This window comes from Macrotis lagotis, chromosome 5, assembly GCF_037893015.1.
Source record: "Macrotis lagotis isolate mMagLag1 chromosome 5, bilby.v1.9.chrom.fasta, whole genome shotgun sequence".
NCBI lineage: Eukaryota > Metazoa > Chordata > Mammalia > Peramelemorphia > Peramelidae > Macrotis > Macrotis lagotis.
The window spans coordinates 18376220-18396264 of NC_133662.1; the positions used below are offsets into that span (position 1 = coordinate 18376220).

Genomic DNA, 20045 nt, shown 5'->3' on the forward strand with positions numbered 1-20045 from the left:
TATTAACATTGAGAGGATTTCCCCAAATTAAAAGTTTGTTTAGATGTGAAAGTTGTTTTTATTTCTGTAGAGTCATGAGATTCAGTTCTGACAAAAACAGAGGAAAACATAACATTTGATTAGTGTGTGTGTTTGTTTGAAAGGTGGCTTATACACTGTGGTTTATTACATTTCAACAGGAAATGAATTACTGTTTGAAGAGCAGGGAGAGTAATGGTTCTCTCTAATTCTAAGATAGACACTAGAACAAAACCCATGACATTGTAACTGCTTCCAGTTTTTATATAAATGTAAATTGTAAATGGACATTTAAATTTTAGTCCATAACTTATCAGTGATGCTCTAATTATGAGACTTGGTAGTCACCTTCTCCTTCCTTACCCTTCAGTTCTAAAAAAGAAACTTTGACTGTCAAATTACTATTCAATAGTATAAGAAAACAATCTCCAATTAGTAATGAGTTCTAAATGCTTATATAGGTTTGTATCTCCAGTTGAATGTTTCTGTGTCTAACAGTGCAATGTTAATCTTCAAATATTTATACTTTATTTCTTTTGAACATGAATCTCTATTCTATAGCTATTGATTTATATTACAAATATTTCATTATATATATTCTGTTAAAAACAAATTAAAACTTTTAGTGCTTTATCAATGTCTTTCCTTTATTTAAGCACTCATTTGCCCTCAAACGTTCCTTTCCACAAATGGAATTTAAAAAAATCTTCTTACACAACTATAGTTTTCTTTTCTGGTTTAAATTCAGCTCCTTTCTGGCAAAGCCTTAGAAGACTTTCTTAACTAATCTAAAAAAAAAAAAGAATCACGGTTGAGACAATATGTAATATTATTAACATAAGCTAAATAAAAAACACAAGATGACCCAGTGATCCAGGGTTAAAAAGACAACATAGAAAATAAACTGTCTTTGCCTTTGTCTACCATAATCACAGTAGCCATCCCTGAATAAGAAATACATATAAATCACAGAAAAGGGATTCCAAGAAATAGAGAGCAATTCTGTCTCAAAGATTTCTTTATGTCCACTGTTTAAGTGATTAGAAAAATAAAAAAAATCCTGTCCTTCAAAGACTGGATGAAAGAATTGTAAAAGGTCTCTCACTAAATAATGGAAAGTTAGACAGCTATACTAGACATGTAACGAACAGTCCAATCAATCAGTCACAAATAGTGAGTTACAGGTGAGGGAAAATAACACTGGCAAAAGTGAGTTTTCATATATATATATATATCTACATACTCCAAATACAGTATGATACTTACAATAATATGTGTATTTAAATTTTCATATAGACCAAAAAATATACATAGAAATATAGCTTGAAGTCAAAAGAATATCTTGCTAATGATAAACATTTTATATCAAATATCTCTTGGAAAGTTTTGATATTTAAGATATATATATATATAAAAATATATACGCAATTTAACAAATATTTGAGGCCAGAAGTGATTCTCAAAAAGATAAAGTCAAAAGATATGAAAAACAGTCCTCAAAAGAATGGCAAACTGGGGGCGGCTAGGTGGCATAGTGGATAAAGCACCAGCCTTGGAGTCAGGAGTACCTGGGTTCAAATCCGGTCTCAGACACTTAATAATTTACCTAGCTGTGTGGCCTTTGGCAAGCCACTTAACCCCATCTGCCTTGCAAAAAGAAAACAAAAAAAAAATGGCAAACTTAGAAACTACAACAAAGAATGCTTTAAATCAATCTAATGATAAGTACAAATGAAAAGAAACCAGAAATTTAATCTAAAACTCAGGAAATTATCAAATATGACAACAGATAGGAAAAGACAATATTGAAGGTTCTTTGCAAAGACAGGTACATCAATACATTGCTGGTGACGCTACTATAGATAAACTGTTCTGAAAATTAATATGGATTTATACTAATTCAGTAAATTAAAATATCAATACCCTTTAACTCAAGAAATCCCCTACTTGAAATACATACCTCAAAGGGGCAAAAGATTTGTTGGAGCATTCTGGTAGTAGCAAGAACTGAAAATCCACTAATTCGGGATTAGTTAAACAAGTTATGGTACACAAAGATGTAATACAATATTATTGTCCTATAAGAAATGGTGCATAATGAATATAGAAAAATAGAACATGTGTATAGAACTGATGCAAAATGAATAAGGAGAACCAAGAAAATAATTCACAAAAACTACAGCAATGTGAATGGACAGAATGATAAGAAAGCAATTGAAACTAAATGCAAAAAAAAAGTGTAATGGCCCCAAAGAAGTGATATTATATATATATATATATATATATATATATATATATATATACGTATATATATATATATATATATATATATATATATATATATATATATATATATATATATATATATATATATATATTCTTTCCCCTTCCTTATAGAGGCAAGAAACTATGGGTGTCTCACATGTCCCAGTACTATTACATATAATGTCATATTTTTTTCTAAGTCAAATTTTGGTAGATTGTCTTTTAAAAAATTCTTTATTGGGGAGGCTAGGTGGCGCAGTGGATAGAGCACGGGCCCTGGAGTCAGGAATACCTGAGTTCAAATCCGACCTCACACACTTTCTAATTACCTAGTTGTGAGGCCTTGGGCAAGCCACCTAACCCCATTTGCCTTGCAAAAACCTAAAAAAAAAAAAGACAAAAAAATTAAAAATAAAAAATTCTTTATTATAGGAAATGGCTCTCTGGGAGGGTTGGTGAAAAAGGATTATCTTAAGAAATGTAAAGGTGTAAAAAATGCTCTTAAATAAACAAATAAATCACTCACCCAACAAATATTCAAAAGTGTTGGAATTACAAAGACAGGCAAAATAGTCCCTGCCTTCAAGGAACTTATGATAGAGAAACTTTATCCAAGATAATAGAAAAAAGTATGGGTAAGGCTTGGTCTGCTTCTTGATAATACTCTTAAGATTATAAAAAACATAATTTGTAATTACTACAGATAAAGACATCCCAAGCAAGTTACTTAACCTCTGAAAGACCTCAGAATTTTATCTCTAAGTTTTTAATTTTCTCTCCATCTTATTTGTATGTATGTACACTGGTATCTTTTCAGTAGAATTCAAAATTTTTGAGCTTTCCTTTTTGTTTCTGTATCCCTATTATCTACGAAACTGCCTTTGCAGTTTGAGTTTAATCAATGTTGGTAAGTTGCACTGAATCTGTAAAATAAGGACTGGACTAGATGTACTCCCCTAAAGATACCCTTTTTCTCTACATGCTAAATTCTGTGATCCCTAAATGCTAACTAATTTGGACCATTTCACTGGACTTCTGTGGAATTGTTTTGTTCAGAATGGAATCCTTTCTATTATGTGAATTTGGGGGAATAAAACACACCACTAACTCCAAAGACCCATTTCTTTTCTACTGCCTTTATCTTTCTTCTTCATCAATTCTCCCACTTCTACCTTACCTAGATTTAGACTTTTCCAAGAATTGAGCCCAACCCCACAAAAATGTACATACCCTTTGATCCAGCAATATCATTACTGGGTCTATACCCTGAAGAGATTATGTAAAAGGGTAAAAGCATCACTTGTTCAAAAATAATCATAGCAGCCCTGTTTGTCATGTCAAAGAATTGGAAATTGAGTGAATGTCCATCAATTGGGGAATGGCTTAACAAACTGTAGTATATGCACATTATGGAACACTATTGTTCTATCAGAAACCAGGAGTGATGGAAAATTCAGGGAAACCTGGAAGGATTTGCATCAATTGATGCTGAGCAAGATGAGCAGAACCAGAAGAATACTGTACACCCTACAGCAACATGGGGATGATGATCAACCTTAATGGACTTTATTCATTCCATCAGTGCAACAATCAGGCACAATTTAGGGGTATCTGTGATGGAGAATACCATCTGTATTCAGAGAAAGAATTGTGGAGTTTAAACAAAGATCAAAGACTGTTACCTTTAATTTAAAAATAAATTATGTTACTATGTAATTTTGCTATTTCTTTTCTTCCCCCAAAGGATATGATTTCTCTCTCATCACATTCAACCTAGATCAATGTATACCACGGAAACAATGTAAAGACTAACAGACTGCCTTCTGTGGGGAATGGGGGAGGGAAGTGAGATTAGGGGAAAAACTGTAAAATTCAAAATAAATTGAAAAAAAAAATTGGGTCCAACCCTCTCTGACTATCAACTTCTCTCTGTTAACAGATGCCCATCTAGGAAGGAGAGGTGTTTCCTAGGCAACTTAAAAACAGTCAATTCTTTCATACTAAAAACACCCTTTCCACTTCAGAGAGCTCCAAAGTAGTTGCCTTGCCACTGTTTGGGCACCCACTGCTTCTCTTCCTCCCAGCTATACTACAAATAGTTGCTTGATGCTTCAGGACAACTGCAATCTAGGCATTTATAAGCTAGCATAACTAGTTTCTCAATAATTAACACATCTGCCCTGTCTTACTACTCTCTTCATCCCAGTGATTGGAATCTTCCAAATGTCATTATTCAAACACTATTTTCTGTCTGCCACTAACTGCTCTATTCCTTCTAGAGACTTCCAGCTCTCCTCTACCATCACACTCATAACCTCTCCTTCTTAATCACTAATCAAGTTTCTGTAGTTGCTACTAATGACCTCCAAGACACTCTTCTTTCTGCTAAAATGAGTTCAATTCCTGATTCATAGCTTTTCTTTCTTCCCTAACCCTTGTCTTCATTCGAAAGCACTTCAACACACATATCAATACTCCCTCAAACAATTTAACCTCCAAATTCCTCAATTTACTAATTTCCCACATCTAGGAGATGGTCACATGATGAATCTTGTGTTCCATGTTCTTGCTTGTGAACTCAAAATTCCTTCATCTGATCATAATCTCTTTTAAGTCATTCCTCCCTAGTGGGTTGGCTAGGTAGTGCAGTAAGTAGAGCACTGGGTCTTGGAGTCAGGAGTACCTGAGTTCAAATTTGACTTCAGACACTTACTAATTACCTAGCTGTGTGGCCTTGGGCAAGCCACTTAACCCCATTGCCTTGAAAAAACCTAAAAAAAAAATCTGCTTCCCTACCTCCTCTTCTGCCTTGCATTCCCTAAACCTTTAACCATCAATCCTGCATTAGTTATACTCCCCATCTTGACCCTTAGATGAATCAATTCATCACTACATTATCTTCTTTCTCCTCAGTTCCATGTCCTAGAAGCCAGTTACAGCAGATCTTCCCCTGCCAAGCTTTAAGTATTGGATTATTCCTATATTCACATACTTTTCTTCTATTCAAACACTACAGAATGAAGCTAGGGAAAATCAAATTATGCAAGCTAGGTCTGCTAAAAATTTAGTACTTAATCCCAACTGGACATTGCATTGTAGCAAGACAATCCTTTTTAACAGTTCCTTTACTGATTTACTAACCCACTATCCATAGTGGCTTTTCCAAGTCTTTTCATCTCCACTCAACCCTCCCCCTTAGCTTCCTTTCCCCATCCTCCCAGTTGGAAGCATTGCTTCATATTCCACTGAAAACCAGACCATTAGCTGAGAACTCCTTTTCTCATCTCACATCACTCAAATGTCTCCTGCTAATCTCTCACCTGTCTCATACAAAGACATGGTCCCTTTCCTTGCCAAGACAAACTCCTCTGCCTGCATAAGTAATCCTGTTCCATTGTTTTTCTAGTACATTGTCCCTTCTATCATTTTCTTTCTCACTTATCTTCAAAATCTCCTGGTTGCTTCTTTACTGCCTATAAACACACTCATCTCTCCATCAGCAAAAACTTTCTCTTGATCTGTCTGTACAACCTATTATCTTAGAGTTCTTGTAAAATTCCTTGACAAGGTGATATACAAATTTCAGTGGCTGTGCTTGGAACTTTCTCCTTTTGTAGAGTGTCTAGCTTGCAACTATCAGCTAACATCTAACCTTCTTCAAGAAGCCTTCTTAAAGTTTTCATTTTAATCTTAGTGCCTTCCCTCAAGAGTTAATTTCCAATTTATATATCTTGTTCATACATAGTGGCCTGCTGTTTCCCTTATTAAACTTCTTGAAAGCAGGGGCTGAATTTTTATCTCTGTGTGAATTTAGCATGCTGCATGACAAGCAACAGATGTTTAACAAATACTTGTTGAATGGATATAAATTTCCTTCTTGGTTATCATATTCCCTTTGTGTGTGTGTGTGTGTGTGTGTGTGTGTGTGTGTGTCTACACACACACACACACACACACACACACATATATATTTATATAAGGGCAATTCTCTTACCCATCTTCATTTTCTTCCATATTATTATAGATTCATTAGATTTCTTTTAATCCACAACCTAGAAAGAAACACAACTTATAAGTTTGAACTATTACATTTCAACAATGAAAATCAATTTTATATATTTTTATTTTTCCATTTTAAAAAAATTTCAGTTTCACAGTACAAAGTGAGTTAACCCTTTCACCTACTAACTGAAATACTACTTTGAGATAAAAGAATGGATTTCATACAAATCAAGTGCTTTTATGGAATTTAAGTCAACAAATGTCTTTAGAATTCCTCTCTAAAGAAAAGAGTAAAATTTAAGTAAAGGATTAAATCTATTTCCTTTAGGATAGCTGATGGGAACTTCAAGATTATATAATCCAACCTCATCATTCTGAATGAGGAAAATTTGAGTCCTGGAAATTTAGGTATTTGCTCAAGTCAAAGACATAGCCATGTGGCAGATTTAACCATAAACAGTCTTTTATTCAATTCAGTACTCCCATTTCCATGGATAAAAAGCACCTCTACATTTGTTGTATAAGATCTAAAAAAGTAATTTATTATCTTTTGCTATTTCTTGAATTGTGTGGCTGTCAGGAAAAAAAAGCTTCTCAAAAACATCTCTTACTTTTCACTGGCTACCACTGCTTTGGCAAAATTAAATGTTTAAATAAAAGGCATTATTACATTATTCCTATCTTTTGGGCTCTTTTGATCAATGCTTCCCATCAAGGTACTATGACAATAAAGGACTACACAAAAGATCAATTATAGGTTAAAAAGCACAAAAGATGTGTAGATTGGTCTAATGTATATAAGGGTTAAATTGGCAGCCATCATTTCAAACTTTTAACACCTTTCCAATGTCAAGATTTAGCAAAACCTGGGTCTGAAAGAGAAGTAAAAATATAATGCTAAATTTAGACTACTAAATTATAAATTCAAAATGGAAATACCTATACTGCTTCAATAGTAATGGGCTGATACAAAATGAAGGTCCCAGAGACAAGGACACAGGATTTTAGCTGGTCACTAACTTCTGTAACCCTGGCCAAGCCACTATCTTTCTGGACTTTTAGTTTCCTTAAACTGTAATATGAAAAAATTAGATTAGATGATATCTTAAGATATCTTTTTTTAAAGGTTTTTGCAAGGCAATGGGGTTAAGTGGCTTGCCCAAGGCCACACATTATTAAGTGCCTGAGGCTGAATTTGAACTCCTGACTCCAGGGCCAGTGCTCTATCCATTGCGCCACCTAGCTGCCCCTATCTTAAGATATCTTAAAAGTTTTGTGATAAAGTTTAAAATACATTTTTTAAAACTATGAATTCCAAAAATCAACAGTGCTTTTTCCTTCTACCCCAAGAATATCACTTTCAAATTCTGATTAACAGAAAATTAAAAAAGTAGGTTTTAATAGGCTAAAATCTATGGTTTAAATTTTTTTTGAGGGGGGTTCCCTTAAAGTCTTAAAGAGCTCTTTGGGGCTGCTAGGTGGCACAGTGCATAGAGCACCGGCCCTGGAGTCAAGAGTACCTGGGTTCAAATCAGGTCTCAGACACTTAATAATTACCTAGCTGTGTGGCCTTGGGCAAGCCACTTAACCCCATTTGCCTTGCAAAAAAAAAAAAACCCTAAAAAAAAGAAGAGGTTTTTTATGTCAAAAAGTAGATTTTAATACCACATAAAACTTTAGTAAAACATCTATCAAACTAATTAAGCTTGAGAAGCAATCATCCCAATAAATTAAGTCTTCAAAGTTAATACTATGTCAGGTATCTTTATCCTGATTTGCATTATCTCTATTTAAAAATAAATTTGTTATAACATTAAAAATATTCTTAATCTAGTTCCTACTTACCATGGCATTTAAACCACTACAATAGGTACTAACTGGAAGTAGGAGGAAAGAGGCAGATAAAAAAAATTGAATGGGACAGAGACACCAACTTTGATCTTGACCGAACCATGGTAAACAAATGAGAAACTCAATCAGGAGGTGCCATTGTTTCATAAATACAGAACTTGCCAAATGTCATTTCATCACTTTTCATTGGTAATAAATTCACTAGCAGCCAGTCACAAAATGTTTACTCCCAAGTGAAACTTTCTTACTGATTACCTCAACTATCAAGCTTGTCATCTATTCACTGCATATAGTCATTTTTCAAGGTATGAACAGGTAAACAATTCACTCAGGAAACATTTATATAACTTATACTCATTATGACCAAACAATGAAAGTTGCAATCACAGTATGTAGGGCCAAAGGGACAGGTTCAAATTTCCCTTCAGGAACTCAATATTAATGTAATCAAACAAATAAAATTAAATCTGGCTGGGACAACTAGGTGGCATAGAGGATAGAGCACAAGTCCTGGAGTCAGGAGAACCAGAGTTCAAATCTGACCTTAGACATTTTTTTTTAAGTTTTGCAAGGCAATGGGGTTAAGTGGCTTAAGGTAATTATTAAGTATCTGAGGCTGGATTTGAACTCAGGTACTCCTGACTCCAGGGCCAGTGCTCTATGTACTGCGTCACCTAGCCACCCCCTGGCCTTAGCCATTTAATAATTCCTTAGCTGTGTGACCTTGCTTAAGTCACTTAACCCCCCCCCACCCTGTCTTTCAAAAACAAAAAAAAATCTGGCCTAACAATCAAGATGGAATTCTGATGGCTCTGAGTTCTGGTTCCTTACTATTTCTAGCTTCATAACTTAAAATCTCTGAATCTTAATTTCCTCCTTTGTAAAGGAGATATTATTTTAATATAATAAATCACAGTTTTATATTTAGCACACTGAGCGATTATTATAATGAGCTTCAAGATAAGCTACAATTGTCCAGCAAATAACTGTTTTTACACCATACTTTTCACAGCGGCAGTCAATTTGGTTACCTGTTTTAAGAGGGGTTAGATTAGATGACAAAGTTTCCTTCTAGCTCCAAGGTCCTGTGATTATTATGCCTCCTTAGGCAGAATATCTGACCTGCCTCAACCATACAGTGTATTTTTTTTAATTTTATTTAAGGCAATGGGGTTAAGTGGCTTGCCCAAGGTCACATGGTTAGGCAATTATTAAGTGTCTGAGGCTGGATTTGAACTCAGGTTCTCTTGACTCCAGGGCCGGTGCTCTATCCACTGCCACCAAGTGTATTTTCAAATAAGGATGACTTTAGAGCAAAAATTTCTGAGACCTTGAAAAGTTTTCAAATCGATCTTTCTCTGCCCTTCATAATCTATAATATTAAGTATTAAAAATTACATACAAATATTTATATGTAAGGGACTATTTGCTAAATACTTGGAAATCAAAGACAAGTTTCCACAAGGAATCTACATTATAACAGGGGAGACCACACACACACACACACACACACACACACACACACACACACACACACACAATTTAAATTTAAATGCAAGGTAATCTTGAATAAAACACTTTTAACAGTTTGGAGAGGCTGAAGTGAGGGATCATCTGCATCTTGGTGCTTGAGCTAAGTCTTGAAAAACCTAGGATTCCAGGAGCATTCCAGACAGGGAAAACAGTCAGTGAAAAGATGCAGAGAAGGGAGAAAGAGTATCATGTGTGAGGAAGAGTAAATAAACTAAGAGAGCTGAACCACAAAGAACATAAAGGTAAGTAATATATAAGCTGACTACAAAGGAAAAAAAGAACCAAGTAGAGAAGAGCTTTAAAAAGTACTAATTTATATCTGAATCTAGACATAATAGGGATTGATCCACTGAAATGGGAGGGGAGGGAAGGGGCACTGACTTATGCTTTAGGAAAATTACCTTAGTAGACTAGGGAACTCAAGGAGAAAGAGCAATTAGACTAATGCAATAGGAAAGGCATGTGGTGATTAGGGTCTAAAAACTAGGACAGAAGCTGTGTGAATTTTTAGGAGACAGCTAGGTGGTTCTGTGGATAGAACACTGGGACAGGAATCAGGAAGAGCAGAGTTCAAATCTAGCCTGAGACACTTACAGGCTGTGTGATCCTGGGCAAGTTGCTTTAATCTGAAAGAAATGGCAAACCATGTAGTATCTTTGCCATGAAAATCCCATAGCCAGTAACAGCATAGAGTCAGATATCACTTAACAACTGAACAACAAATGAGTATAAATTTAAAAAATTAGAACTGTCCATAGAAGCTATACATGCCCCTCTTGTACTGTTATTATGTTTGTTGTGTTTTTGTCCTTCGAACAAGACCATGACATGGGGAGGTGATGCCATGAAAAGCAAATGAATTAGATTCTAGTGAGGGGGGAAAGGGTGGGGCTATGCTAAAACACCAGTCTCACTTTCTCCTTCAGAATCATCTGGGTCCAGTAGTCAGATATGAATCAGGACAACTGGAGATGGCCCTGGATGGAGGCAATCAGGATTAAATGATTTGTTTGTCCAAGGTCACACAGCTAGTATGAGTTAATTGTCTCCCATCTTCCTGACTCCAAGGCCAGTGTTCTATCCACTGTGCTACCCAGTTTTCCCTTTTATACTATTGTAAGGCAGAAACTCCTATACTCCATTAATGAAGATTCACTGATTCACTAGGTGGTTCAATGAATAGAGCACCTGCCCTAGAATCAGGAGGACCAGAGTTCAAATCTGACCTCACTCACTTAACCCGAGATTCACTGAAACTTTTAAGAGGTGAATGCTTTGGTTAGGCAAGAAATATAAAAGATTCATATTTGTCTTTAACTCATGTTATAATGGGTGACAAAAACTAAGTGGGAAGCAGTAATCAGTATGATTGAAGACCTGAAATTCTAAAAAGTCAAGAGGGAAAAAAAATCTCAAAAACAAGCCCTAGGGTGGAGCCAAGATGGCAACAGGAGAAGAGCATCTCTTAGGTGCTCACTCTCTCTCTCTCTCTCTCTCTCTCTCTCTCTCTCTCTATATATATATATACATATATATATATATATGTATATATATATATATATATATATAATATTTCAAAAATCATAAAATAAAGACTCTAACTAAATTTTCAAGAGACAGAACCACAGAGGGATCCAGTGAGACAGTTCTCCAGCCCAAGGTAACCTGGAAAATAGTGGAAAGGCTCCACTCCACAAGGTTAGAGGGGCAGCCACCAGACTGAAGGAACTTCAGCCTCCTGGAGGCAGCCCCAAGGTGCTTGAGAGCCCCAGCTCACAGCAGGGGGTGGGTATTTTTGCCAAAAAGAGAGAGTGAAGCCCAGCCCTCAGGGCACTCAGTGAGCCCCATGGCCAACAGCAGCTCAGATCCAGGAAAGGGAAGCAGGTGGAGCCAGTAAACAGGAATCCCCAGGTAACTGAGGCTTGAATACTCAGCATACCAAGGTAGGGGAGTGGAGAGAGACTTCTGAGGTCTTACCTCTGTACCTGGAACAGGACTCTGGAGTCAGGAGTACCTGGGTTCAAATCTGGTCTCAGACACTTACTAATTACCTAGCTGTGTGGCCTTGGGCAAAAGCCACTTAACCTCATTTGCCTTGGAAAAAATCTAAAAAAAAGAATTCCTACAGGAAAATTGCACAGATATCCTAGAAGCAGAGGGCAAAATAGAAATGGAGAGAATCCACTGATCTCCCCTGGAAAGAGATAACCCTAGGAATATTATAACCAAGTTCCAGAACTCCAAAGAGAAAATATTACAAGCAGCCAGAAGGACACAATTCAAATATCATGGAGCTGCAGTCAGAATCACACACAGTACATTAAAGACTAATAGGGCTTGGAATATAATATTCTGGAAGGCAAAAGAGCTCGGAATGCAAATGAGAATCAACTACCCAGCAAAACTGAGTGTCCTTTTCCAGGGAAAAATCTCCACCTCCACTAGATTGCAAACTTTTAAAAGTCAAGGAAATAATTTGTTTTTATTTCCCTAGCAGTAGGATGAAAACTGTTTAAATTTCTTCAATTAATGAGTTCTACTTTTCTTCCCTCAAAGAAAATATGTTCTATTAGGAAAATATGTACAAAAATACAAAGCACAAAATATATACAAAATAAAAGTCAGTAATTTAGTGCTTACCACATACCAGGGTTATAATATAGAAACAAAATAATTATACCATAATGACAAATTTATATGGTCATCTTTCCTTTCTCTGTACTAGTGAAGATTTTTATCAATAGCTTGGATAATTTTTCTTAAGGGTGTTTGTTCTAGTGTACTGAAATCTTTTTAGGGCAAGAGTTCTTAACCTTTTTTTTTATATTTAAATCCTGGCTCCCTTTCAAAGTCAAAACAATGCTTTTATTACTCCTCAAAATAATGTTTTTAATGTATAAAATAAAATACATCAGATTACAAAAGAAACCAATTATAATGAAATACCTTTATCAAGCTAAAAGCTCCATTTTCTAAAAATATTACAGTCTCCAGGCTAAGGACTTCAGAATTAATGATTTGAGACTTCATGATGAATTACTTGTGTGCTTGTCATATGAAGACCAACATACCTAAGGAGAGGTTCATCATCAGGAATTTAGAATCCAGGTGATGGATAATATGTTTTTTTCCCCATTTTTTAAAGGTCACAGTAGCTGAAGTATATCTACTAAGACCTGAGTTGGGTCACATCAGTGAAATTGTTTTTCTAAAATAAGTGAACATCATTTTAGATAGACTAAAAGAAATTAAGAGCTGTCTGGGATATAAACTGAACCTGTTGAAAGCAACTACTATGACCTTTCATTAAGTGTTTCATAAGAATGATGCTAATTCAGACAATATGGTCTTGCACTTACACATTATGATTTTTTTAAAAGTTATTGGCAGTTACTAAATAAGTGCAGCTCTTAAAATTGCAAAATTACAAACTTTTAATAATATTCAAATTATTTCTTCATAAACTTCACATTTATGTTTTCAAAAGTGAACTATTTTTTGCTATTTTTAAATCTAGAACAAAAAAAATAAAATTTTAAGTGAAATAGTTTAATCCTAAATCAGAAAAAAGCCCAAAATTTTTACTAAACCCAAGTGTTTTAGGTTACTTTAATTTGTAGTTATTCATAGTATAATCTAGCCTAGCTAACACACACACAGACACAGACACAGACACACACAGACACAGACACACACACACACACACACAGAGTATTTACAGTAGACCCAACAATAATTAAAAAAACTGACTTAGTGTTATAATGCTTTCAACAAGGGTTTTATTCATCTGTACATCCATGTAGGAAATACTGAGTATTGGGCGGCTAGGTGACGCAATGGAAAAAGCACCGGTCCTGGAGCCAGGAGTACCTGGGTTCAAATCTGGCCTAAGACACTTAATAATTACCTAGCCGTGTGGCCTTGGGCAAGCCACTTAACCCTATTCCCTAGCAAAAACCAAAAAAACAAAGGAAATACTGAGTACTTTCTGAAACTAAGAGCCACAGCTTGCTAAAAGCTGGAAGTGGCCTTAGAAATCACTTCTCATTATAACTGAGGCAATCAATGCTCAAGAGATTAATTGTAAGAGTGATAGTCTGTTGGGCCACTAGGTGGTGCAGTAGATTGAGCACTGGCCTTAGATTCAGGAGTACCTGGGTTCAAATCGGGCCTCAGACACAATAATAATTACCTAGTTGTGTGGCCTTGGGCAAGCCACTTAATCCCATTTGTCTTGCAAAAACCTAAAAAAAAAAAGGATAGCAGTCTGGCAAATCCAAAACTTCAACCTGAGTCTGATGACCATTCAACTAAAGTCACCAGTCACCTATTCCTATCTGAAACAAAGTGCCTGTGGCAGGATCCCTTTGGATGAATTGTTCTGGTTATTAGCATAAAGCAGCTCCCACTTTGAATTCTTTAAATTTCTGAATTGGAGGCTGATACCAAGTCCACCCTTGAAAACCAGCTACCCACTATGAATCAGAGGCAGTTATTATAGTATAGCAGAGAAGTACATAAGCAGTTTCCTGTAGCCGGATCCCTCCTTCTTCCACTCCAGAATTCCCAAAGGAGAGCTTCTGCAGGACACCTTCTCCAGTCTCCTTAGCTTCTAGCGCTTCCTAAGATAACCTTCCATCAGCCATGTACAGCTCTTTTATGGATCTCTATGTACATTCTTTCAAGAAGGCAGGTGTGATTTGTTTTTTTGTAGGTTTTTTAATTTTCTTTGTGCCCTCAGTGATTAAAACAATGCTTGGCAGATAGGAGGCCTCAATATTTGTTGACTGAGGGCGGCTAGGTGGCGCAGTGGATAGAGCACCGGCCCTGGAGTCAAAAGTACCTGAGTTCAAATCCGACCCCAGACACTTGCTAATTACCTAGCTGTGTGGTCTTGGGTAAGCCACTTAACTCCATTTGCCTTGCAAAAACCTAAAAAAAAAAAATTGTTGACTGACAAGAGGTCCAAAAGAAAGAAGGAATTAGCGAGCAGTAGGGTTTGCCACACATACCACTACATATTACTCAGGAAGGATTAGTTTCCTTCACTGTCTCTGCCTGAGTACATACACACAAACCTACCTACCCACTGACCAGTTTTAGACAGAACTAGGATTTCAGCTCCACCCTCTCTCATCAGTTTTGAGGACTGGGGATAAGAGAAGAGGGAATAATTAAATGGCTGAGTGAAGCTTATGTCAAAAGGGTGAAAAAAAGTTTTCTTAGACAGGGTTGAAATAAGGAATATAAATCATTCTGAGATTAGAATTATAGTTATCTTGATACTTAATTACTGTATGAATATAAGCAAGTCACATAATCAGTAAGAGCCAGGGCTTCCTCACTGTAAAATAGGGTTAATAACTTTGTCATATTCCTCAAAGAATTGTGAGGAAACTATAAACCTTAAAGCACTTTATAAATTGAGATTTTACTGGTATTAGAATAAAGCTCTTGTGATTTATAAAGTGGGCTCAAACTGGACAGACCCCATTACCAAGACTCAGATGTACTTTTTTTTTTAGGTTTTAGCAAGGCAATGGGGTTAAAGTGGCTTGCCCAAGGCCACACAGCTAGGTAATTATTAAGTGTCTGAGGCCGGATTTGAACCCAGGTACTCCTGACTCCAGGGCCGGTGCTTTATCCACTGTGCCACCTAGCAGTCCCCTCAGATGTACTCTTGATCCTTCCCTTAGTGCCTGCAGCCTTTTCACCCTGGGAGGACTCTGCCACAGAGACCTCATTATGAGGAGAGGCCCAGGCCTACCTACTAGGCTTTGTTTTAAGTGCAAGTTTGTATTTTTTTTTAACACTCAGCACAATGCTTGGCACATAGGAAACACATAATAAACACCTGCTGCCCATAAACTTTTTTGTCAGTGTAATTTTTAAACTTTCTAATAGATTCTTGATAAATTCTTACACATGTACACTCACATGCAGTTCTCTCTCTCTCTCTTTCTCTCTCTCTCTCTCTCTCTCTCTCTCTCTCAGGTTTCAGTATTTACCTAGGCTACTCCCCCATTCAACAGCCCAGCTTTAACTTACTGAATTCTTTCTCTTCAACAGAAACCTAACATAGCTTCTACAAACAATATGAAAATTTTGCCCCACAGGAAAATTTTCTTACTCGCCTCAAATTTTTTCTGGAGCTCCTTCTCTAGATTTTTCCCTTTCCTTTTATCTCATCCTTTATCTTATCTATGTCATAGGCTCATCTTTGCCCCAAGGAGATTGAAAACTCAAATTTCATTTTTATATTGCTGGGATCCAGCACAGTATCCTGCATATTAACTTGTTGAAAGGGATTTGCCTTACCAATTATTTGGGATCTCAAGAGTATCCCTAGAGACCAGTTGTGAGAGTGGCAGCCACTATGCCAGATTTCTAGATAAAATTCAAAAGAATTATCTAGTGGGTATAACTTGTGAAAAGGAAGAGCAAGGGGACAGCTGCTGGTTGATCCCTTACAACCTGGAGCTTTCCTTAATAAAACTGGATCCTGTGGAAAGTCATAAACAACAGATTTATTCATAGTTTGAATGGAAGTAAGAGTAGAGATATCCAATTCTTATTAGAATAGTGCCTTTGTGTTTAGTAAGCATTAAGCAAATGTTTATAGAATGAATACAAAAATGTGTCAGGTTTTTATCTAAAACGATTCAAAGCAATTTAATTCAGTTTAATAAAAAAGCTATATTAAGTGCTGACCATGTATAAAGAACTATGCCCTGTCCACCCTCAAACAGTTTAGTAATTCTACTACATAAATACAACATAAAGATAGTTAGGCATATACAAAGTATTCCTCCCCCCCAAAAAAACCCAGTTGATTTCAAGTGGAAGAGAGGACCAAGAAATAATTCATGTGGGAAATGGTACCTGAGTTCTATGCTAAGAAAATCTGTGGATTTTATGGGGCAGAGCTAAGAAAGGAATGTATTTCAGATCTGGGAACTATCTATGAAATGGCCCAGAGGTAAAAAGATGCGACCTCATGCATAGGAAGAGCTGCAAGTCAGTACAACTGTGTGAAGAGAATAGGAATAAAATTGGAAAGGTGAAAGAAGGAAACACCTGCTATGTGCCAAGACCTGTGCTAAGTACTTTATAAAAATGACCTCATTTCATCTTCCCAACAATCCTTGGGAAAGGTTCTATTATTATTCCCATTTTATACTTATATAAGGGTCTAAGGTCACATTTGAACCTGGTTCTTCCTGACTCCAAGTCTACCTCATTTACAGACTCCTGTTTCTGCATAGAGGAATGACATGGTTACAAATCTAGCTATGTCAATATGGGGGACAGCTAGGTGGTACAGTGGATAAAGCACCGGCCCTGGAGTCAGGAGGAACGCGTTCAAATCTTGCCTCAGACAAGTAATAATTGTCTAGCTGTGTGACCTCGGGAAAGTCACTTAATACCACTGCCTTGCAAACTCCCCCTCCCCCCAAAAAAAGAAATGTCAATCTGGGAGCTGTGGGAGGATGGAAAGCTTCCTGTAAGCAGAAAGATAATAAAAAGTTAATACCAAGAGCTAGAAGAGATTTTAATTATCTAGTTCAATTTTCTCACTTTACAGGATGAGAAACCTTGAGACCTAGGGAAGTTTACCCAAGTTCACACAGGTAACAAGTGGGAAAGAGGGATTTGAATCCAAATCTTTTGACTCCAAATTCAGTCCTTTGGTCACTTTACTATGCTTATTCCATGACATATTTCACTATAGACAAGAACTGAAACTTATATAGAGGCTATATGAATGGAGAGAAGATGTAAGAAATACACATTAATTCATTCAAAAGTATTTATAAATTAAAATTGTAGAATTACTAAACCAAAGACTTGGCAACTGACTGAATATGAGAGTTTAGAAGAGTCAAGGATGACTCCAAAGTTTTAAACAGGTGAAAGGAGAAGAGGAATGGGTTTGGAGATACTTTTGAGTTCCATTTTTTGGACATATTAAGGGTAAAGTGTCTATATAGAGTTGTTGGTATCATGGGTCTGGTAATCAGGAGAGCGACTGAGGCTGGACAAATTTGGGTCATTTGCAAAATTCATAGGACTGACAAAATCAAGGGAGAGATTGTGGGGGAAAAAAAGCAGAGGTCATGACAAAAGACTTGGGAAAAGTCTATATTCAGTCAATGTTTAGAAGAGAATGAAAATCCAGTAAAGAAGACGGAGAAGGCATAATCAGACAAATAACAAAATCTAAAATAGACTAACAAAAATGTTTCTATCACCAAAATTAAGGATCAAATGAAATAAATGTATGCTAAATACTATATAAATTTAAGTTATTTACTAATACCAAAATATTCTCATTTCTCTATTTTAAAAAAACCTTTAAAATTTAAGAATATTGCTGTTCTAGTAATAATCCATAAAATAACATTTTAAAAAATCAGATTCAAAACAAGTATTTGAAAGGAAATCATGAAAAAAATGTACTCTGTAAATTGTACCTTCAAGAAGAATGTAAAGTAGGTAAGATTTCCTGTTTCTTTTGCTGGTTAGTAAGAACTTTCTGATGGTTTTTTGTTTTGTTTTGCTTTGGAAGTGATATGATACAGACATAACCAAAGTTTATTAAAAGAAATGAATCATCTGAATTTGAACATTAACTATTTTTTTAAGATTTTATTTATTTTGAGTTTTACAATTTTTCCCCTAATCTTATTTCCCTCCCCCACCCCCACCCACCCCCACAGAAGGCAATTTGTCAGTCTTTACATTGTTTCCATGGTATACATTGATCCAAATTGAATGTGATGAGAGAGAAATCATATCCTTAAGAAACAAAGTATGAGATAGCAAGATCAGACAATAAGATAATCAGCTTTTTTTTCTAAATTTAAGGTAATAGTCCTTGGTCTTTGTTCAACTCCATGGTTCTTTATCTGGATACAGATGGTATTCTCCATTGCAGAGAGCCCCAGATTGTCCCTGATTGTTGCATTGATGGAATGAGCAAGTCCATCAAGGTTGATCAGCACCCCCATGTTGCTGTTAGGATGTACACTGTTTTTCTGGTTCTGCTCATCTCACTCGGCATCAGTTCATGCAAATCCCTACAGGTTTCCCTGAATTCCCGTTCCTCCTGGTTTCTAACAGAACAATAGTTGTTCCATGACATACATATACCGCAGTTTGCTAAGCCATTCCCCAATTGAAGGACATTTACTTGATTTGCAATTCTTTGCTACCTATACAAATAGGGCTGCTATGAATATTTTTGTACAAGTGATGTTTTTACCCTTTTTCATCATCTCTTCAGGGTATAGACCCATTAGTGGTATTTTTGTTGCCCTTTGGGCATATGAACATTAACTATTGAAGACCCTCAGTTTTCTAGAAAGTCAGCATTTACAGAATTAAGAAGGAATCTGTTTTAAATTAAAGAATTCTGGTAGCTCCTACCCATTAAGTAATAATAAGCACAAAAGGAAGAAGAACAGAAGGTTCAAAGATATAATTTGTCAAAGTAGATGAGAAAACCCAGGAATAATAAAGGAGAGGGTAGAGATGAAAATATTTGATAAGATAAGCACAACGACAAAGTAAATTTTTTTTCTTTCTGAGTGTGCACAGTTCAATATTCAATCATCCAATTCCTTCACTTTTCTAGTCAGGAGTCATAACTACAACTAAAAAAATAAATTCACTATAGCAAATGATTCTTTTAAAAATTACATCTTTCACACAGTAAAGATACATTGCAGAAGTTGAACCAAAAAATCAAATTTGCCTGAATCATCTTTTTAAAACAGAAATGAAAACCTGATAAAATATTCTTTAAATTCTTACTGGTCTCTCAGTAAGATAGCAAGGAGTATTTGGAGTTAAAGTCACTAATCCTTTCTTAGAAATTAAAGGGAACTTAATAGAAGAACATTAAAAAGGCTAAGTGATTGCATTTATTCTGCCTTTGTCCAATTACTCATTTACACCTTTTCTCAATGAATGACACCTTTTGATTAAGTCTTCTGCCTCTCCCTCCCCACATCTACTCTTATTTGAGGCAGCCAGCCGCCAGCCAGAATGATGAAAACACTGAATTTGGAATCAAAAAGAACCAAGTTTGAATCCTGGCTCAGATATTAGCTATGTGACCCTAAACAAATCACATAACCTCTCTCAACCTCACTTTTCTCAACTACTCCAAGGGATTCTTGTAAGGATAAAATGAGATCATCTACATAAAGCACTTCACAAACATTAAACTGCTATATAAAGATTGTTAGCCACTAGTCTTCTAGTCTTATTATGCCTCTAAACAATATTTGCTATTACTCCTTCATAACAGTTAAAAGAATATGGCTGGAGAATAGTTCAGTATTCAACTTAATCAAGTCTGATTATGACCA

At 35.8% G+C, this 20045-nt stretch overlaps 1 protein-coding gene across 1 annotated transcript in view; it reads right to left on the bottom strand.

Moving 5' to 3' along the window:
- MED20 (mediator complex subunit 20) overlaps nucleotides 1–20045 on the bottom strand; it is a 126339-nt gene that overhangs the window by 60383 nt on the left and 45911 nt on the right. Inside the window, exon 4 of the mRNA XM_074236931.1 lies at nucleotides 6278–6335. Coding sequence (XP_074093032.1) covers nucleotides 6324–6335 — 12 coding nt within the window. The 3' untranslated portion in view covers nucleotides 6278–6323. The remainder of the gene's footprint in view (nucleotides 1–6277; nucleotides 6336–20045) is intronic.